We start from the raw sequence: 23,147 nt of genomic DNA, 5'->3' as shown, positions 1-23,147 counted from the left end.
AAATCAAAGAAAGAAAAATAATGAAACCAAGCTTTTCCCTGTTTCATTAATAAAGCTGTCATTAATAAAGAGGGGGCCTCCTTCTCAGCTGAGCCTGAGTGATACAAAAGCAACGCTGAAAGCAAAACATCCCAGTGGCTCAGACAATCGTGAGCACAAGTGCACACTGATTCCCACCGATGGCAAACATCCAGAAGAAAGAGAAGTGGTCACAATGAGGCAAAACCTAAAAATTACACACTCGTCTTTGGGAAGGAAATACAAATGATCTTATCATCCTTTAGATCTATCTGGACTTACCAATAACCATTTATAAAAATGGAACTTACCCATAGGTGAATAATTATCAGTTTTCTGTCTAGTATTAAAAACCAACTCAACTTTGTATTAGACATTTCTAGAAGGCTGACTGATGTTAGATGCTTTCGTATGGATTTTTTTTTGAAGCAAAGACAAAACATTTAGCAGTTTAAAAAACTTGAAATGTAGCTTATTTAACATGGCCTACTGCTTTTTCAAAGCGTCTCTGAGACCCACATCACAACACCTCTGAAATCTATGTACCGCCAAATCCTTTCCAAACCAAGAGTTAACATGCTGTGGTGGTAGTGCCGAAGATTCCTGATATTTCTTCCCCTTCAGGTGTATAATTTCTCAGATGTAAGCAGACTGCATGGCAAAAACCCACTCTGCTGGAAGGTACCCAACTTTGCTTTGAGGATAAGACCTTTCATTTTTTTTTTTTTCCCCCACAAAAGAAAAGTGTCTCTGCCAGGCTTTTCACTTCCACCAGATACATGTTCCCAAATACCAATTTCCTTCATTTAAACCACATGGTTTACATTAAATTTTCTTTAATCTTTATTTATTTTTGAGAGAGAGAGAGAGAGACAGAGTGTGAGCTGGGGGAGGGGCAGAGAAAGAGGGAGACACAGAATCTGAAGCAGGCCCCAGGCTCCGAGCTGTCAGCACAGAGCCCGACACAGGGCTCGAACTCACAAACTGTGAGATCATGACCTGCGCCGAAGTCAGCCGCTTAACCAACTGAGCCACCCAGGTGCCCCTAAACCTCATAGTTTAACTTTTAACTTCTGTCCTTTATGACTGAAGACCATATTTTAGCAAATGCTCCTGTGTCAGTAGGGGGTACTGAAGGGATCACCATTGATAAAATTACAACTTTTTTTTAATTAAAAAAAAGTCCCATTGCACAACAATGTGAATGTATTTCATGTCACTGTACTGGGCATTTAAAACTGGTTAAAACAGTAAATTTGGATCCACCCATAAAAAAAAAATGGACACCAAAGTAGGCAGCATAAAACATAATTTCCAAGTTCACTGAGTAAGAGGCAGAAAAAGAGAAAAGCCCCGCCGTGTACCTTTAAGGAAAGTATGGTATGTGTGATGTAGACTCCTCATGGCCAGCTCTTGCAGAGGCAGGACGCGATCATTCTCTGTCCCTATGGCCTTCACCTCAGCAGGGAGGAAGACGGTTAGTTGCCCCGATGAAAAGGAAAGCAGCTTCACCTCAGAAACTTGAATAGGAGCACCACAGCTGCAGAAAGACACATTCACAGTAGTATTAGCAAAAAAGGAAAAGAATATATATGCCAATAAAAATGTGTTAATCAAAATATACATTTAAAATCTTAAGACGCTGCTGAATTGCCAGAATTCTTTTCAAAGTGAACAGATGCTATCCTGGGTTCCTTAATAAAGCCTGGCACAGAAATGTAAACTCATCAGTTGGAACTCAGCTATAGCACTGCTGAGGGCCAGTTACTTCCAGCAAGGACAAACTTTGAAGGAACTTCCCTTCCCAAGACCGCCACAATTTTCTCTGGAAGCTCCATTTATCCTCATTTGATTACCCTTTCCAAGTGCATGTTCATTGAAATTTTCAAAATTAAAAGGAAAAAAGAGTACTCTGTTGAGTTATCGTATTTTGGTTTCACAGCATTTTTGTGTGGGAGAAGAAACCCTACAAAGCAGATTGATTTCTGATGGATCCTTCCATAAACTTGTGGGGGAAAATATTCACAGCGAAGCCTCGTGAATACATGAAGTTATGCCTTATCCCCTGTAGCCACCAGAAGGCAGAGGTGGCTTTGTTCCTGTGGTTGCCAGGTTGCCAAATCTAAGGAGTCTGACCTTATCTGACCTCCAGGTTACCTAAGTCTCAAGTCTTTTCATTGTCAAGACTAATGACAAACAGGTACCAACAAATCTTGGCTCTCCAGATACAACAGGAGATAGTATCTCTGTCCTCAACTAGAAACAGGCAATGGGAAGGCACAGGCATGGGCTGCAGAAGCCCGTGGCTCATATGTTTGAAGTTCCTGCACTTGCTCATTCCTCCCACCAGAAGACGTCTCCAGAGCATCAGTTCTACACCAAAGATACTCAAAACAACAAAAACCAAACCAACCAAACCAAACCAAGATGACTCCTTCCCTTGGAAAACGTAATATAATTACAGTATAATTGTTCTAATGTTTGTTCAGAGAAGACAGAATGACCACCTGTTCAGGGAATTAGGGAAGATTTTACAGAGGAGACAATATCGGACTCAACTGATTTCACTCAACCAATTTCTCCACCTGGCTCAAGGAAAGAACCTCAGAAGGCCACTCTGGGAACCCCTGACTGGGAAAAACCCATATCCTAAATGGAACCGGTATTTCAAATTCGAACATTATTGTTTGGTTTTGCCTATTTGAACAGACACCTTCTGTGTCTGGCTCCATTTGTCAACATTCTATTTCTGGGATTCATCCATGTTGTCGCATGAACTATAGTTTATTCATTTTCACTGCTGTGTAGTAATGATAAACATTTGGACTGTTTCCAATGATGGGCTATTATGAACATTTTTGTGGATATTTGATACATATGAGCATGAAATCCAGTTAGGTACACATGTAAGATCAGAAGTGGGCCTTACTATCGTGAGCAGAGACAGACAGTGAGAAGGTAAATCTATAATAAAACAGAGCGAGAGGGGAGTGAGAGCTGTATTAATCAAAATAAGTCTTTCTGAGGAGGTGACACTTGAGCACAGACCTGACTGAAGAGAACAGTTTAATCAGGGAAGAGGAAATCAGTCACAGGATGGCAGGCACCTTAAAATTGAGGACAAGGAACTAAGAGTTCAGGGAGTCCAAAGCAGCTAGAGTTTGCAGGACAGAGAACCTCAGAGGAGAGAGATGCACAAAGAGGGAGTTCTGGAGATCTGCAGAAGGCCCCCATAAGTATTCAGATGAGTAATGATCAGCCCAGGCATGTGAGGAAACTATCCGACGCTGGAGAAAGAACCAGCTGAAGATATTAAAGGTAACAGTGCCCACCGCTCATACAGGGTTGAAAACAGTGTTTGTTCTTATCAGACTTGAACCTCATAATTCATGATGCATTAGGTAGAGTGCATGTAAGGGTCTTATCTCAGTAGTGCAGAATAACTAACACTAGACGGAACATTATTCCATTCCCATCTAACAAATCCTAAAAGCCATATCTGAAAAGATAAAACTGTTTCCAATTAACTTAGTTGTGTCATATACCAAGAATAGTTGTATGAATACAAAAATACCCAGCACTCAATGTGGTAAAATTCACACTGTCCAGCATCCAGTAAAATATTACCAGGCTTTCCAGTAAGTGAGAAAACATGACCTATAATGAGAAAAATCATGTAAGTGAAATCAACCAAGAACTGACAGATGTTAGAATTGGCAGCAAAGGTTATTATAATAACAATTATAATTACTGCCTGGAATAACATGTTACACACAGAGCTCTCACCCAAGAAACTGGAAATAAAAGAGCAAATGAAACCTTAACAGAAAAAAGAAATAATAAAGAGCATCAAGAAAATCAATGACATAGAGAATGGGATGATAATAAAGAAAAATCAATTAAAGGCTAGAACTTCGAAAAGATTAATAAAATTGAAAAATTTCTAACTAGACTAACCAGAGAGAAGACACAAATTACCAATATCAGGAATGAGAAAGGAGACATTGCCCAACTTCTACAGATAATAAAAAGGCAATAAGCAACTTTATGCTAATACAAAGTCCTTGAAGGATAAAAATTAGAAAGCTCACTCAAGAAATAGGTAAGTTGAACAGCCCTATATTTAAAGAAGTTGAATTTTAGTTAAAAGGTTGGAATACTTCTCAACTCATTCTATGAAGCCAGCATTATCCTGATACAAAAACCAGACAAACACACTTCAAGAGAAAAAAACAAAACAAAACCAAACAAAACAAAACCCAGCATCACTCTTGAACATAGTTGGAAAAAGTCTAGACAAGATTTTAGCAAAGTGAATTCAACAATGTATCAAGCTACTATGACCAAATGAGGTTTATCTTACTAATTAAGATTGCACTAATATGAGAAAATCAATGTAAATCACTATACTAAAACTTAAAAGAAAAATAACCATAAAGTCATTTCAATAGATACAGAAAAATTGTCTAACAAAATCCAACACCCATTCCAGGGAGAAAAGAAAAAAAAAAAACCCTCTTAGCAAATTAGGAATAGAAGGGAGTTTATTCATCTGATAAAAGCTATCTATGACAAAACAACAATTAATATTATACTTGGTGAAAGACTGTTTTCCCAATAAGTTCAGCAAGACAAACATATTTGTTCTCTACTTCTATTTAACATTGTACAGCGCTTACAGCCAGTGTAATAAAGCAAGAAAAAGAAATAAAGGGCAACTAGATTCTTTTTAAGGAAGAAGTAAAACTGCCTTTCCTCCCCAAAGACATTACTGTGTATGTAGAAAGTCCAAAAGAACCTACACACACCAAAACAACAACAACAACAAAAACCAAAAAAAACCACCAAAAAACAAAACAACAACAATAACAACAAAACTACTGGAACTATGAAGTGAGCTTAGCAAGTTTGGAGGATACAAGATCAATATACAAAATTATTTGTACTCTATATGGTAGCAATAATCACTGGAAATTGAAAAAGATTTAAATATCATACATGATAGAATGAAAAATATGAAATATTTAGGGATAAATTTGACAAAAGATATCCATGACCTGTACACTGAAAAGTACAAAATACTGCTGAGAAATGAAGATATTTATTGTGATCATAGTTTTAAAGGCTCAAAACTGCTAAGATATTAATTCTCCTCAAATTGATCTATAATTTAATACAATCAAAATCACAGCAGGTTTTCTTTTTAAATATATGTTGAAATTCTGGTTCTAAAATTTATGTAGAAATGCTGAACAATTAGAATAATCTAACAATTTGGAAGATAAATTTGGAGGACTAACACTACCTAATTTTAAGACTTACAGTAAAATTATGGTAATCAAGACAATATGGTGTTGTTGTCAAACAGACTAATAGATCAATGGAGCAAGGAGAGTTTCTAAAAATAGACCCATACATATAAGGACAACTAATTTTCAACAAAGGTACAGTGGAGAAAGGAAAGTACTTTTAACAGATGGTGTGGGAATAACTGTATATCCACATGCAAAAAAAAAAAAAAAAAAAAAAAGGAACTTTAGCCATACTTGTACCATATACAAAAATTAATTCAAAATGAATCACAGACCAAAATGTAAACATAAACCTTAAAAATTCCAGGAGACAATCGAGGAGAAAACCGTTGTGATCTGGGTTACACCAAAAGCAAGATCCACAAAGGGACACATTGATACAATGGACTACATCAAAATAAAAAATGTCTGCTCTTTAAAAGGCCTCGTTAAGACAATGAAGAGACAAGCCATGGACTGGGAGAAAATATTTGCAAAGTATACAGAAGATAAAAGATTTGTATCCAGAATCTATAAAGAACTTTCAAAACTCAATGAAAACACAAATATCCAAAAAAACAATGGGGAAAAGATGTACATAGACACTATGTCAAAGCAGATATAAGAATGGCAAATAACACAAGCAAAGATGTACACTCTTACTGGAAAAATGCAATTTAAAAATATAATGAAATATCACTGCAGAACAATTAGGGTGGATAAATTTAAAAGGCTGACTATTCCCAAAGTGGCAAAAATAGGGAAGAACTGAAAATCTCTTATATTGCAGGTGGGAATGTAAAATGGCGCAGTTATTTTTTGAAAGTTTGTCAGTTCCCTAAAAAATTAAGGATATATATGGTCCAGGCTCTCCTCTCCTAGATATTTATCCAAGTAAATTTAAGTCTAGGACCATTAAAAGGCAGTTAACATATGTCCATAGCAGCTTTATTTGTAAAAAAGTCAAACACTAGAACCAACACATATGCGCATTAACAAGTAAACAGAAACAATCTGTGGTATATCCATAGAATGGAATTCTATACAACAATAAAACAGAATGAACTACTGATACACACTACATCATGAATAAATCTCCAAATCCTTATGCTGAGTGAAAGGAGCCAGACCAAAACAGAGTGTACACTATTTAACTCATTCATATAAAACTCTAGAAAATACAAATTAGTGTATAATAACAGAACACAGATCAGTGGTTGTCTGGAGACAGGATGAGGGCAGGAAGGAATGACTATCAAGGGGCATGAGAAAACTTAGGGATGGATATGTTTATGATCTTAATTGTACAGATGGTTTCAGGAGATGTGTGTGTGTGTGTGTGTGTGTGTGTGTGAGATATACAGACTAGGAGAAGCAAAGCAAAATAAATACAAAGTATGGATAGGATACTGAAAAACATAAGAACTGAAATTGATCAAAAGGAAACAAAACATAGAAAGTATAAATAAAAACAAAACCTGGTTCTTTCAAATAAAAAATGTACCTGGCATGTATTGATCAAAGGAAAAAGACAGCAGAGAAATTTGCTGGCGAGTGTGGGTTTCAGCTGGACAGTGAAGGCTGCTGAGGTGTTACTGGGCATCCTTTTGCTGGTTGCTGCACAGAAAACAGCACCCTGGAAGCGGGAAGGAAACCCCTGTTCTGACCTTGCACTATCTCTCTAGGGCCCTCTATTGAGAAAGCCTCATATAAACCAACGACAAAGGAAAAAATTCTACAAGGGTCAGTCCCAAGGAAAAGGGTAGATCTGGAACTGAGAAGCAATAAACTGATAAAAAGCACACGTACTTGAGTCCTCTCCACAGGGAGATAATGCAATTTGAGGCCTAGCATAATGTCACAGTTCCTTATATACTGCATCTGGCAGGCACTCAAAACTAACTAGGTACAATATAGATAAAACTGTCTAAAATAAAATCAAGAGAAACATTTAAAAAAAGAATTTTAAAAAAGATGTAAGGTTATGGAATTATCACATACAAACTTTACAGTAACCATATTCTTAATATGTCTAAGGAGCGCCCTAAGATTGAGAATTTCAATGGGAGCTATAACACATGTGGTGTTAGACTATGAAGAAATCTGGGGCACCTGGATGGCTACATTGGTTGAGTGTCCAACTCTTGATTTTGGCTCAGGTCATGATCTCACAGTTTGTGAGATCGAGTCCCGTGTGGAGTTCTGTGCCAACAGCATGGAGCCTACTTGGGATTCTCCCTCTCTCTCTCTCTGCTCCTCCTCCGCTTGCATCCTTTCTCTCTCATAAAATAAATAAACATGAAAAAAAATCTCTCTCTCAAAATAAATAAATAAACATGAAAAAAAAAAAGAAATCTGAGAGAACAGTATTCCAGATAGAGGAAAAACAGGTGCAAAGAGGCAGGAGTCTGGTGTGCTCAAGAGAAAGGGAGGAGCAAAAATGGCTAAGTGGACGTTAGAAGGGAGAGAGTGATAGGAGAGGAATTCACAGGTGTAACCTAGAAGACAAGTCACATACATGTTCACAGGTCACTTCCAAGGCTCTGGCTTTTATGCTAAGTATAAGGAATGCCAAGAGTGATGACTGAGTACAGCCAAAACGGGATCTGTGTTTTGACTTGGCTAGGATCACCAGACACTATGTAGAGAATAGACTAATGGAGGCTGAGACAGAAGTAGGAAGGCTACTGTTATAATCCAGGTGGGAGATGATGGTAATTTAGGTCAAAGTGACAGAAAGAAGTAGTAAGAAGTGACAAGAGCCTGAATATATTTTTGAATGTACAACCAACAGGCTATGTGATGAGTTGGTTGTGGGATGTGAGAGAAAGCGAAATCAAAGACCCCAAAGCTTTTGGGCAGAGTAACTGGAGGAATGAAGTTTCTATCGACTGAGATGTAGCAGACTGTGGAAGACTGAGTTGAGAGATAAGGGAATTAGGAGTTTGATTATAGATACGTTAACATTTAATTGTACACATCTACGCGGAAATGCCAACTGGATGCTGTTGGATATAAGAGTCAGGCAAGTGGTCCAGGCTGAATGAAGCCTTCTTTATTTGGGAATCATGCATGAATAATATTTAAAGCATAATTGTGATGGCATGAAATAACTGGCAATGCTTCTTATTGGGAGTGCTTTTAGCACTTAGTGGGGGCACAAGTTCTTAACTGTTTAGAACTTTCGTGTGCATTGCAAGACATTTAGCATCCTAACACATGTCAGTAGGGACCCCAGGCTTAAAGCCGACTCCCTCCCCAACTTACACACATTTCCAAACACCCTGGAGTGGAGCATTACTGTTCCTGATTGAGAATCACTGACCTAGAGAATAGGTACAGATGGAGGAGATTTTGAGTCCTGATCTCAGTATATAGTGAACAGGGGAATACATTTTAGTCTTTACTAAAAATGCACCACGGCCACTCCTGCCTACAGGCCACACCGGGCCTGAAAATTTCCACATCCTGTCACTCCAAATACAAATCTTACTCATCATCCCAAATCCAATTCCTTTATAAACTCTTCTCTGATATCCTCTCTTGCCAATGATCTACCACAATGTTTGAAGTTTCTATTACACATTTTCTAACTGTATTATAGGTGTTCTGCTGCTGTTCATTCGTGTTCAAGGTTTCTCTTCTATCTAGCAGTTTCCATACTGATAGCTAAGCAGTTCCAAATACAGATCCGTTGTTTTGAGTCATCACACATAGATAAAGAAGTCTGAAAGAGAAAAGATAAAAAGGAAATGGGAAAAAGAACACTGAGTCATCCATATGGTGCGAGAAAAATAACTTGGGGGTGCTCACCGGGGTCCATCACAAGTCTCAGGGTCAGGAGATGTGCTAGCAACCTAATAAGCATTAGAAATATCTGTATTTGGTTACCCAGCAGGATGGCCACATTTAGGGAAATGAATATACAGGAAAATGACAGTAATCTGTCAAACGGGATTTTGGAAAAGGTCTTATTTATGGATTAAATTAAATGTATCTTGAGTCGTGTGTGTTGGGGGCAGGGGTGGGTACTATGAGGTGCTACAACATATACCAGTTAATTCTGTTAAAACAACCGACAAGCCACAGACTGGTGGGAAATATGTGCAAATCACATATTTGATGAAAGACATGTATTCAGAATATATAAAGAACTCTCAAGAAAGTCAATAATTTAAAACAATCCAATTTTTTAAAAATGACTGAAAGATTGGAACATGCTTTACCAAAGAAGATATATGGACAGAAATAAGCATATGAAAAGATGTTCAACCTCAGTAGTCACTAGGGAAATACAAATTAAAATGAGGTATCATTACTTATTAGCATGTCTGAAAGGGGAAAAACAAACCGACAAGAACTCTTATAAGTTGCTCACGGAAGTACAAAATGGCACAGCCATTTTGGAAAACAGTTCAGTTTTTTATAAAGTTAAACATACACTTAACCATATGACCCAGCAAATGCATTCTCAGGTATCCTACCCAAGTGAAATGAAAATTTACGTTCACACAAAACCCTATATATGAATGTTTATAAAAGCTTATATTATTCCATTTGCATGACATTCTGGAAAGGGTAAAGTATAGGGACGCAAAACAGACCATGGTTTCCAGGGGCTGGAGTGGGCAGGCAGAGGTTCATTTCCAAGGGACACAGGAAGACATTTTTGAGGTGAATGAACTATTCTGTATCCTGATTATAGTTGTGGCTTTATGACTGCATGTATTTGTTAAAAGTCACAGGAATGTACACTAAAAGGTGACTGTTACTGTATGCAAATTATACCTTATTAAAACAAACAAAACCCAAACGGTCTTATGCTGGTGAAGCATGGTCCTGGAGCCCTGTGCTCTGTTAGTCATTAGCCTTTTGTTGTGGATTATGAGATCTCAGGGGAGAAGCAGACCTGGCAGCTGGGGAATTCAGGGAACTTCACCCAATAGCTCTTCACCAACTTGGGTAGAAATACTGCAATACCGTCAATAATTTCACAGCTGGTATGGGTGCACTCATGCAAACCAGCTATACACTCGCCTGTCAAATAGTGTCAGAGTTTATATGAAAGTTTTCGCAAGATCTGCCTTTGCTATTTACTTTGCCTTTATCCCTCTGGCTTTCAAAAACCTCTGTTCACCCCATGTGATCACATAAGCACCAGATTCTGTAGCAACACCTGTGGGTTGGTAGGAGAATTTCGCGGGTTAGAAAGATATTACCCTGATGAAGCATTCTGTGAAGTTGAGGACATGAATCTAAAGTTTATTTTATAATCATTACTTCTTTCCTAATACAGACAAAATTAACATGAGAAGACCATATCCAAAATGCTATTATGCAGTATGGCCACTAAGTCTGGAAGCACAGGCAAACCCACAATAAATGATTCTTTTGATGATATACTACATGTAGCGTGATGATTAAATTTTTTGTATTAAGTTGGCTAGGCCATGGTAGCCAGATATTTGCTCCAACACTAGACCAGATGTTTCTGTGAAGGTATTTTTTGGATGAGATGAACATTTAAATCGGTAGACTTGGAATAAAGCTGATCACTCTCCGTGATGTGGGTGGGCCTCATCTAATCAGCTGCAGGCCTTAGGAGAGAAAGACTGAGGTCCCCTTCCAGACTGCCGTCAGACTCAAGCTGTCACATCAACTCCTCCTTGGGTGTCCAGCCAGCCCTGGAGCTTTCTGACTTGCCAGCCCCCACAATCATATGAGCCAATTCCTCAAAACAAATCAATCTCCCTCTCCCCTTCACCCCCACACACTTCCTATTGGTTCTGTTGCTGTGGAGAACCCTGGCTAATACACAAGGTAAAATAATATGATTTGCTTCCAAACTTTACAGCTACACTGTAGTATGAGAACCCTGGGCAGAACCATAAAACAATGCAAATGCAGAGTAAAAAACAAGCAAGTCATTTGTGAATTATTTACTTCACGCTCTTATTGCCTTAACAGCTGCTGCTTCTTAATACAATTGTTCATGAGCTATACATGGACACTGCCCAAAGAATTTAACGATACAGAGTAACAAATAAAGGTGTAGAAAACTGAAAGCCAGATTTTTCCTAATGCTTTCCTCATCTCCCATAATTAAAAAGACAAGTATCTGAATGAAACTGCTGAAAAGGCTCACATTAACAAGTAAGTGGATCCTCATTTTATATGGAATCTAATTTCCCTTGGACAATTCTTTTAGCAGAAGTTCCTACTCTTCACCACTGGATATAAAAAGCTAATTAAATTCATTTTATGACACGTCTATTAAATGCCTTCTCTGCTTCATGCTGGAGACAAGCTGCCGCTATGAAGAATGCAGGCAGGGGTGCCTGGGTGGCTCAGTTGGTTAAGCATCACACTCTTGATTTTGGCTCAGGTCATGATGTCACGGGTTCATGAGTTCGAACCCCGCGTCATGCTCTGTGCTGACAGCACAAAAACTGCTTGGGAATTCTCTGCCTCCCCCTCTCTCTACCTCTACCTCACTCGTGCACACATGCACTCTAAGAAAATAAATAAACATAAAACATTAAAAAAAAACAATGCAAGCTATAAGGGATGAGATTACATGAGTTAGGGGACCTTTCTGCTGGGGATGGCCAACCTCCCTTGATCTCATCAGATATGAAATATCCTACACCCCTATTACATGAAATGATGCAGGAACAAGAAAGGTATTTTCCGTCTCTGCTCTCAAGGAGCTAGCAGAGGGGCTTAAACATACAGAGGTGACTCTAGACCAAAGTTGGAGGCAGTGTGCACAGTGCAGAGGTTACGAGTATGGACAATGAAGCAGATGATAACTCTATACCACCTGGCTTTGTGACCTGGGGCAGTTTACTTAATCTCTCTGAGCTCCAGTTTCTTCATTTCTAAAATGGGGCAAACATTGCAAGGGATGCTGGGAAGATGATGTGCAAGACGCAGATAAAATCAGCGAGCACACTTCCTTGGCACACAAAACAGGTAAAGCAATGTTTATAGCTGTTCTTGTTTCCTATTCTTACAATAAGTGATTCTTTTGGTAGCATACCACAATACACAGTGCGATGGTAGAATTTCTGAATCAAAACATCAGTCTAGATGTTGCTGTGAAGGAATCTATTGTTCCAAATTAATATTAGCACCATGATATTCCAGGGAAAGGGAACAGGGATTCAGCTCTGTGAATGTGCAGGGCGCACAGGGTTAAACACACAGTTCCCTCCGGCCAGAATGTCTGGCCCATGGAAGAGAATGGCAAGTGGGAGAGCAGGCTGGAAAGCTAGTGTTGCACATCTCAATAAGAAGTGGTTACGGAGGCACCTGGGTGGCTCAGTCAGCTGAGTGTCCAACTCTTGGTTTGGGTTCAGATCACGATCTCACGATTCATGGGACTGAGCTCCATGGTGGGTTCTGCGCTGACAGCGCGGAGCCTGCTTGGGATTCTTTCTCATCCACTCTCTCTGCCCCTTCTCTGCTTTCTCTCTCGCAAAACAAATAAATACACTTAAAAAAAAAAAAGGAGGTGATTATGAAATGAATTGCCAGTAAGGAGGGACGGGAGCCCCATATATGTCTCAGTTTACAATGAAATAATTATTAGCTGGCAATTATGAAGCCTTGGCATCTTTGATTTCCAACTCAGTAGTTTTTATCACTTTAGATGAAATACCAAGGCGGTTACCAAAAAAAAAAAAAAATTATGTATCTGAATCCTTAAGTGAGTTATAAAAATGAGTTAAAATCTGTCACAAATGTTAGTACTTTTGGCTTAATTATACAGATAGTTTACAGCAATTATCACACAATTTTCTTTCAACTCAATGTTTTCGGAGCTGCCGTTCAACATTTAACCCTAAATAAGCTATGTGAATGGTGACATCTTTGTGCCACTAAGATTATGTTCCAGAACATGTATGTCATTTAGCACATTAACTTGTGTGCATTGTCACACTTATTTCACCTAACATGTTAAAATAATAAAATTCTCTTACCAAAAGCACCTAAATGATGATCTTGGAATTCCTTAGATAGTACATGATGTCATTTGCATGTTCATTATTGTGGGAACAGCTACTAGATTTACCCTCCCTTTAGCAAAAAAGTTTTTTTTCCCAGCTTAAATTACAGGGAAAGGAAAGGAGAAGTGGAAGGAGAAGGACACACACTGCAACCCAGAGAAAATGGGCCTTGGTCTGAATACAGTCTGCCATTTTGTCAGGGCCTCATTTAAGGCTTAGCTTCGTTCGGTCTGAGAATGCATTTATTATGCTTTTATTCTTGAGAAGTATTTTTGTGCTGGCTGCTAGGCTGACTGTTTTTTTGCTGTTGTCGTTTAGCACTTTTAAAATGTTGTTCTCCTGTTTCCTGGCCTTCGCGGTTTCTGATGAGAAGGTAACATTCTTCTGAATGATTCCTTTGTACGTAATTTGTCATTTTTCTCTGGTTGCTTTCAAGATCTTTTTATCTTTGATTTTTTTTTAATTTAAATTTTAGTTAGTTAACATACAGTCAAATATTGGTTTCAGGAGGAGAATTCAGTGATTCATCACTTATATACAACACCCAGTGCTCATAATAACAAGTGCCTTCCTTAGGATTCATCACCCATCTAGCCCATCTCCCACTTACCTTCCTCTAACAACCTGCAGTTTGTTCCTTATCATTAAGAGTCTCTTGTGGTTTGTTTCCCTCCCTCTTCTCTTCCCATCCCTTTCCATGTGTTCATTTGTTTCATTTCTTAAATTCCACATGTGAGTGAAATCATATGCTATTTGTCTTTCTCTGACTTACTTCACTTAGCATAATACATTCTAGCTCAATACACCTCATTGCAAACGGCAAGATTTAATTCTTTTCGATGGCTGAGTAATATTCCATTGTATATACATACCACTTCTTCTTTATACATTCATCAGTAGATGGATATTTGGGCTCTCTCCATAGTTTGGCTATTGTTGATAATGCTGCTTTGAGCAATGAGGTACATGAACCCCTTGGAATCTGTATCCTTTGGGTAAATACCTAACAGTGCAATTGCTGGATTATAGGATAGTTCTATTTTTAGTTTCTTTTTTTTTTTTTAATGTTCATTTATTTTTGAGAGAGAGAGAAAGAGAGAGAGAGACAATGTGAGCAGGGGAGGGTCAGAGAGAAAGGGAGACACAGAATTTGAAGCAGGCTCCAGGCTCCGAGCTGTCAGCACAGAGCCCTACACAGGGCTAAAACCCACAAACTGTGAGATCATGACTTGAGCCTAAGTCGGATGCCCCACTGATTGAGCCACCCAGACACCCCTTGTTTTTAGTTTCTCGGCGACCTCCACACTGTTCTCCAGAGCGGCTGCACCAGTTTACATTCCTACTGACAGCAGAAGAGAGCTCCCCCTTCTCCACATCCTTGCCAACAACACCTGTTGTTTCTTGTGTTGTTAATTTTAGCCATTCTGACAGGTGTGAGGTGTTACCTCATTGTATCTTTGGTTTGCAGTAGCTTTGCCTAGGCATTGTTTTCTTCATAATTTATACTGCTTAGGGTTCGCTGAGCCCATTGAAAATGTGAACTTAGGTCTTGCATCATATTTAGGAAATTTTCAGATGTGATTTCTTCAAACATTTTTGAGGCATTTCTCTTAGTTAAGAGAAAAATGAGGAAAAAATTGTGCCTTCTGGGACACCAATTATACCTCTATCAGGCTTTTCTACATTGTCTGGCAGATCCCTGATGCTGTGTGTTCATTTTTGTTTTCAATCTTTCTTCTCTGTTCCTCACACTGAATGATTTCTATTGTTCTACCTCCCAGCTCACTGCCTCTTCCTCTGTTACACCCATTCTACTCTTAAGCCCATCAAGTTTTTATTTCAGATATTGTATTTCAACTCTAGAATTTCCATTTGTTTCTTTTGTATAGTTTCTTTTTTTCCCTGGTCTTTTATTCACTGCAAACTTATTTTTCTTTACTTCATTGAGGATAGTTCTTTTAAAATCCTCATCGGCCAACATTTTGGGTCCTCTCAAGCAGGTTGGTCTCTGCTGATTTTCTTTTCCCTTGAGAATAGGTCACATTTTTCCTTAATTATTCAAATGTAATTTTGGGTTGTGTCCTGGACACTGTGAAAGTTATACTGTGAAGATGCTGGATTCTGTTATATTCCTCTAAAACTAGAAAGGAGTGTTAACGTTTTTGTTTTCATAAACAATTAATTACTTTGTTGGAACCAAACTGAAAAGTCTCTCTTTGGTATTTTTATCTGTAGCTACACTGTTTTGTGCTTGCCCCAAAGTGTGGTTCAGGTATCTAATATTGCTTGTTATTAGATGGGGAGCAGCCACTACATAAAAATAGACTGTAATATAAAGGCTATTTTTCTAGACTGCTGGGTTAACTCGGAACTCAGAATGCATTTCTCATATAAACAATTCTGTTACCTTAAGTGGTTCTATTAATCAAGTCATTTAACCAACCTGCACCCCAATCCAGCTGTTTTTACAAAAGGAAAAGCAAAGCAGTGGCTCAGTTTTCTTTTCCACATATGATCAGACAACTGAAAAAAATAACTGGTATAGGATAACTTTTACCATTAAGTTCTCTCAAGTAGGCAAATGTGCCAATTACCATTCTCTAAAATTCTAATGGGAGGGACTTCTCTTTGTAGGTAAAATACAGAAGAACTGAAGACATTTACTCCTATAGTAACAATCAGAAAGACCCAGACAAAATAAAAACCATACTTTTCCATGAAACTAGCAAAGAGCAGTGGATGCAAGGAAGCTGTGATGGCCAGTCTCCAAGATGGCGCCCACGACCTCCCCTCCTAGTATCCGCTCCCTTAAGAAGTCTCCTCCCCCAGTGAGTAGGAGTTACCTGTGTAATCAATAGGATAAAACAGAAATGACCATGTGTAACTTCAAGGCTAGGTCACAAGATATTCCCGTGCTCTACACTATCTATCACTCTACCTCTCTTAAGGTATTTATTTTTTGTATTACAGTCATTTTATGTATTAGGATTAACATCTAAGTTATCTTTGTTTTTTCCACAATTCTTAGCACAGGGCTGACTTGCTAGTTACTGATGAATAATTATATGACAAATAAATGAACATCTTATAAGGAGGTGCTAACTTTATTTCCACCAAAGATAACTGTGTGAGACTTCTGAGGTTTCTTGAAACTGTACGACATTTGTTATTTGCTGTATTTATATCTGTTTATAATTTTATATCTGATTCTGTATTTTCCTTCTGCGATATGAATTTTACACATACTAGATTTTTTTTATATTGTGCCACAAGTCCCCAAAGCTGTGTTCATTCTGCTCTGTTGCTCTAATTCTCTTAGACTCTCTCTCCGTCGGAAGAGGGAATGTAATTGTTTCAGAGATGGTGCGGTACAGCAGAAGCCACTGTGCCCTTCTATTTCCAGGCCTGTATCTAAGAAGCAACATGTGAGAGCAGTGGAGAACCAAGCATGTTGAACCTTAGGTTCTCTGCTTGACTATCATCTCCTTAAAGAGAATTAGCACCAAGTCTGATCAATTATTTATTGTTTATTTGGATCCCTGGTTAGATTATATGGTTTTACTCATCACTGTATGGCCATTGTCTGACATATGACCACAGCAGTTGCTCAATAAATATTCACTGAATGAACTAAGTGAACTAACATCCTTGTTCAGAATCAAGAAGCACACTTTCTAGGCCTCAAAAACCCTTTTGCTCTTTGTATTAGGTTCACCTCAGATCCTTGTTCTACTCTTTGCCCTTCCTTCTCCCAGCGCCCCCCCCGCCACTTTGACTTGGAATAGGGGAGTCCCTTTGCATATATTCAACAAGACAGAGAAAGTGAAGGGGGTCCCTTAATTCTGTTGCCAAACCTGCAGTAACCACCATCTATTAGAATTCTGAGTACAGGGTTGCCTGGGTGGTTCAGGTGACTGAGTATCTGACTTCATTCAGCTCACGTCATGATCTCATGGTTCGTGAGTCTGAGCCCCACATGGAGCTCTCTGCTGTCAGCGTGGAGCCTGCTTCAGATCCGCTGTCCCCCTCTCTCTCTGCATTTCCCCTTACACACTCTCTCTCAAAAATAAACATTAAAAAAAAAAAAAAGAATTCTGAGTACATTTTGCCATAAAATATCATGGAATTTTGGGGGGGTGTAAAATGGGGTTAAATGACTTTTTAATAAGTTGGCTAGGAATATAACCACCTGAATTGATCGTAGTGAGAAATGCATTCTGAGTAAAACCACAGACTAAATATGCCTTTTGGATCACAGTTCATCTGTAAGTGGGACTACCTATACGCCAAAAACTACTAAGATTACAAAACCGATTGTCTGATACTGTCCTCTGAATATTTTTCTTACCACTACTTCCACAGGAAGGTGTTAATAGTAATAATAAAGGTAGACTACTGGCTAATAATTTGCATATTTTGCCCTATTATTTATATTCTCAAAGATTTGGAGCTCTTATAAAATTCACTACTTCTGCTACCAGATACCAAGGTAAACATGAAAAAGTGTCTCCGTATTCAGCACAGTCAATAACATCCATATCTATACACCAAAGTAGAAGGCTCTTTATCTTAAGTAAAAGCTGTTCCTTAATTGTGGTAGAGACTTCTGTGCAGTCTCTGAAGGCTTAGGTGGGGGGAAAACTGCCTTCAGCCTTGGAGCCTGCTTGCATCATTCTGTGTATCTTGGTAAGGGAGGGCATTTTACTTACCACTTGGAAGAATTAGGCTGTATTACAGATCATTTAAGAACTCATTAGGATTAATGACTGAGTAGTATCACAGCTGTCACATAATCAGCTGTCGAAAAATCACCGAGCTAAAAACTCCACCACACATTCTATTATCTCTGCTTCACAGAAGGTTCTGAACTACATCTCTGGGCTTGTATTTCATCAGCCTACGTGCGCACTTCGAAGCATCATCAAAGGCTCTTCCAAGATACCAAGTGTATAATTTTTCCTAAGGGAAGGCTGTTATTCCTAGGAATGCCCTCTCTGGGGCCATCACTGCTCAGAGCCCATCCTCTGGAGCCAGGCCAACAGGGGAGTGGCTGTTCTCTGTGTACAAGCTTATTGTCATCGTTCTTGCCAGAACTACATATAGTATGAACCAGGTTACGCAGGGTGTCAGGATTACAAGGACAGAGTGAAATATATGGGCTAAGTAGCCTCAAAGATCTCCCAAATATTCTTTGGCTGTTTATGTGAGGAAAGTTAGGCCAGTTAAAAGCAGGTTCTGGTAGCCAAGTTGTCCTATATTAATCCCATACCACTCTAGGAAACATCTTAAGGTGGTTCTGTCTCACTCTTATAGAAGAAGAAGTTGAAGGGCGCCTGTGTGGCTCAGTTGGTTAAGCATCCAACTTTGGCTCAGGTCATGATCTCACGGCTCATGAGTTCAAGTCCCACGTTGGGACTCAGAGCCCCAACAGCTCAGAGCTTGGAGCTGCTTCAGATTCTGTGTTTCCCTCTCTCTCTCTCTCTCTGACCCTCCCTCACTCACGCTCTGTCTCTCTCTCTTTCTCTCTCTCTCAAAAATAAGTAAAACAAAATAAAGGAAAATAAAAAGCTGAAACTGCTTTTCTAAAAGCCTGACTGAGAAGGAAAGATTATTGCTGCTCTGAAAATAAAAGCCTATCACTTTCCTTGAACTGAAACATCTGTTTTGGTTGCCAGAATCATGATTCGTATTAAGGGACTATTTCAAATGTTGCATTCTAAATATTTCGAAATGGTCAAGTTCTAGATACTAGGGCTATTCCTGGAGTAAAACTGTCACTGCGGTGGAATGCAGAAGCTTTTAAGTTCATGCTGATTCCTCCAGTTTCAGTGACTGATACTACTGAGTTTTTAATAGTATACATGGATTCGTTTTTGACTGGAAAATAATAAACAACTTGCTTACTAACTGAACTTGAAGTATAATACTGCAAATTGACTGCCCGATATTCTTAGTTTCAAAAGGTGTTTGGTTTAGCATATTAAGGCCAAAGACAAAATCAAACATGATTATCCAAAGTTCACCTATTTCTAAGTTACATCAGGACCAAAAAATGAAATAGAAATGAGCGTGGAAAAGAGTTTAGCTATAGTATAAAATATGAAATCAGCCTTACCCACTGCACCCGACGACTTTATTGTACAGATAGGATGGCAAGCCTTTCAGGTGAATGTTGTTATCCACGTATACGTATTGTAGTTCTCGAGATCGACCTAAATCTGGATTAGAAAGAGAAGAACTGTAATTCCCATAACTATATACTAGCACAATGTGAAATGTAAAATGTAATCCATAATATCAGAATAATTCAAAGTTTCTATTCTGGAAGACAAACTGTTATAGATTTCATTGAACTCTGCATATGAAACCAAGCTCACATAGTAGATTATTGTACATCAGAAAACGTGACTGTATGGGGCACCTGGGTGGCTCAGTTGGTTGAGTGTCTGAATTTGGCTCCAGTCATGATCTCACGGTTCATGAGTTCAAGCCCCCATATTTGGGCTTGCTGCTGTCAGAACAGAGCCTGCTTCAGATCCTGTCTCCCTCTCTCTCTGCCTCTCCCCTGCTCATGCTCTCTCTTTATCAAAAATAAATAAACATTAAAAAAAAAAAAAAAAAAGAAAACGTGACTGTAGAAAAATTACCTAACCCACCTGGACCTTGATTTCTTGAACTGTAAGATGAGATAAATGGGAATTGAATATTATTAAATTTCCTTCCCACACAGAACTATGACTTTTTATAAACAATTTTAATTGAAGAATAATGTTTGTTGTAGATCTTCATTCAGTTTCATCTTCCTCCAATGGAAAGTTGGCAGATCAGCCTAGACCAGCTTAGTTCTACCCCTGTAATAACCAGTGTCTCACCTGCCCCGGGCAGAGAGATGGGAACAGCAGAAGTGGGGCAGGGCGAGGGATCAGGCCCTGGCTGGGCTGAAGTCTCTGGAGGTAGGCTGATGTAGGAAAGGAACAAGTGTCCAATGCTGCAGGGAGAGGAAGAAGAAAAGGGAACTCTAAATCTCAGTCCCCTAGTGCGGTATGAAAGCATGGTGGACAAGGCCAGTAAGGACGGGAATGGGCCTTGTTAAAAAGAAAACCACAGGCCCAGAATGGAGTCACTTATGCTCGGCCACGTCACCAAACAGGGGCTTGATACCTAACCTAATTGCAGTTTCAATCCCCCCACCCCCACCCCGGAATGTACCCTTTAACCAGTCAACATGGAATTTCCTGGTCAGCACCAGGAAATTTACTGATAGACCCCATCCGTTCCCCTTAGCGGGGCAATCTTGCCTGAAACAATGCTTTCCTAATAATTTCCTTTTTACTGCTCCCTCTCTGCCTTTAAAGATTTTTTCTTTTCTACAGTCTGACAGAACTCCTTTCTACTTGCTAGATGGAATACTGCCCCGTTAAGCCAATTAGATCTTCAAACTGACTCAGTTGAATTTTTGTTATTTAATAGTATGTACCGGGAATGGGGGGCCCAAAAAGAGGGGTCTGCAACAGGAACAGGTGTGCCGAAAGAGACAGAATCCAGATGTTTTCCAGAAGCAGCTGGGCAATGGGGGAGCCAAGACTGGAGGGGGGACTCGGTGAAGAGATGAGGCACAGAGTTAACGAAGGCAGTAGAGACACTTCCAAGTGCTAAGGACATCCCTTCCTGCCTACCATGTGCCCAAGAATATTCAACCACCTTCCTTTCCACTCCTAGCACTCACTGGGTGGGGCTCTTTGTCTTCACTGCCACAGAACAGAGTCCTCAGCAGCCTTGCTAACCCTCTACTCCCTGAAGCAAGAGCATCATTTTTGAAAAATTTTCTGGAGTTCTGTTTGTGCAAACAGGCAACAGGCTTCTGAAGTATATCTCTTTCCTGCAGTTCTGCAGTTTGGGAAAGACTGGGGGGGACCCATAGAGCTAAATTAGGGTGTTCTTAAGTATATTTACATCTCAAGAGAAAACCCACTTACCCATGAAGGACCTTGCAGGCACTGTGGTAGGCCTTGGGGATAGAGATGAGAGTATGTAGTAATACAGATGAAGACGGACAGGAAAAAAGAGAACTGTCAGTACAATCACTGCCCTAGAAAGTGGCTTATAGAAGCTTTATGGATTCACAGCTGGGTTCTGGACACTCTGTTACAGAAGGCGGGAGGGGTGATAGAAGACTGAGGTAAGAAGGGCTCCTTGTGGCATCGGGTGGGGAAGGGTCCATATTGCCTCCTCCTTCCCACTGCTAGTCCTATCATAATCCCGATAATCCTGTCCGGGACTAGCACTAGAGAAAGACACAAAAAGAGGAAGCAAAGATGGCAGTGCTGGGAGTCAACAAAAGAGGAAGTGGCAACTCTCAGGGAGAAAAAATAACTTCCGGGCTGCTGGCTAGAGATGCCCTTCCCCAGTGTGGTGGCTTAACGATATCTAACAAAAAGAAGAGGCAGAAATGGTATGTGACTGCAGACAGTAAGCCACAGAAGGCCTTGTGGCTTCCTCTTTGCTTTCTGCCTTGGATCACTCATTCTGGAGGAAGACGACTTCCTGGTCAGAAGAGACTTCCAGCAGATTTCTGGAGAAGAATTGAGCCCATGGCCAGCAGCCATGCGAGTGAGCCATCTTGGAAGTCACAGGTCAAGTCTTCACATTACTGCGACCCCAAGGCTATGGAAATGTCCTGTTCCTCCTCAAATCTTGGATATTGATTTCAGCATCCAACAATGGATCCTGGTTTGCAATAATGACTGCACGGTATTTATCTAATGCTATACCATCTTTCTGTCTACATTTATTAAGTGCAATTCGGTAAGGAAGAGCCTTCCCTTCCTTCCCATTTATGTATTTGACTGATTTTTTTAAGTTTATTTATTTATTTAGAGGGAGACAGAAATAGCACAAGTGGAGGAGGGGCAGAGAGAGAGGGAGAGGGGGAGAGGCAGAGAGAGAGAGAGAGAGAGAGAGACAGAAAATCCCAAGCAGGCTCCGCACTACCAGCACAGAGCCCAATATGGGGCTTGAACCCAAGAAGCTGTGAGATCATGACCTGAGCTGAAACCAAGAGTCAGATGCTTAGCCAGACTGAGCCACTCAGTTGCCCCTATCTGACTGATTTTGATATCAGTATGGATTCATGGATATTTATTTTATCATAAGGATTAAAATCCCAATACTATTATGATTTTGTATTGGTCAAAATGTTCCAGCTTTGGCAATTAGGAGCAGCTTAAAGTTGGCTCATAGGCTCTTCTAACAAGTTTTCATCCTTTTTAAAAAAATTTTTTTAATGTTTACTCATTTTTTTGAGAGACAGAGTGAGCAGGGCAGAGGCACAGAGAGAGAGAGAGAGAGAGAGAGAGAGAGAGAGAGAGAGAGAGAGAGAGAATCCGAAGCAGGCTCCAGGCTCTGAGCTGTCAGCAGTGGGGCTGACGTGGGGCTCAAACCCACAAACCCTGAGATCATGGCCTGAGCCGAAGTTGGACGTTTAACCAACTGAGCCACCCAGGCCCCCAGGTTTTCATCCTTTTTTGAGCACTTCCTTACTTTCTGGCACAAGATGTTCTAAGCTCAGCTTGTATTTTCCTTCCTCTAGCCCAGGAATCAACTACTTCTCCAAGGAGCCTCCACTCCTTTTATTGGGGTACAGTGTTTATAAACCAAGATCTGAGCCACGCATGCTCGGTCCTGTGGGGGGTGCCACTGCTTCTAGGATCTCTCAGTGGACAGAGCTATAAAACACATGGATATACGTGAATCCGTGTATACATCTCCACCTGTGTCAAAAGATGGGTAGATTCTTGGTATTTCCCTCCAGAGGGTTCTACCAATT

The 23,147-nt window shown here is 39.7% G+C and overlaps 1 protein-coding gene across 5 annotated transcripts in view; it reads right to left on the bottom strand.

The window, feature by feature from the left end:
• Positions 1–23,147, bottom strand: part of LRRC28 (leucine rich repeat containing 28) — a 179,343-nt gene that overhangs the window by 21,586 nt on the left and 134,610 nt on the right. For all 5 annotated transcript variants that reach the window (XM_042941130.1, XM_042941131.1, XM_042941129.1 and 2 more), the window contains 2 exons: positions 19,437–19,539; positions 1,383–1,558 (listed from right to left, as the gene is read on the bottom strand). In XM_042941130.1, the coding sequence (XP_042797064.1) occupies positions 1,383–1,558; positions 19,437–19,539 (279 nt within the window). The remainder of the gene's footprint in view (positions 1–1,382; positions 1,559–19,436; positions 19,540–23,147) is intronic.

This window comes from Panthera leo, chromosome B3, assembly GCF_018350215.1.
Source record: "Panthera leo isolate Ple1 chromosome B3, P.leo_Ple1_pat1.1, whole genome shotgun sequence".
NCBI classification, from domain to species: domain Eukaryota; kingdom Metazoa; phylum Chordata; class Mammalia; order Carnivora; family Felidae; genus Panthera; species Panthera leo.
Note: the sequence above shows the minus strand (reverse complement) of the source record. Positions and strands in the feature narration are given on the sequence as shown.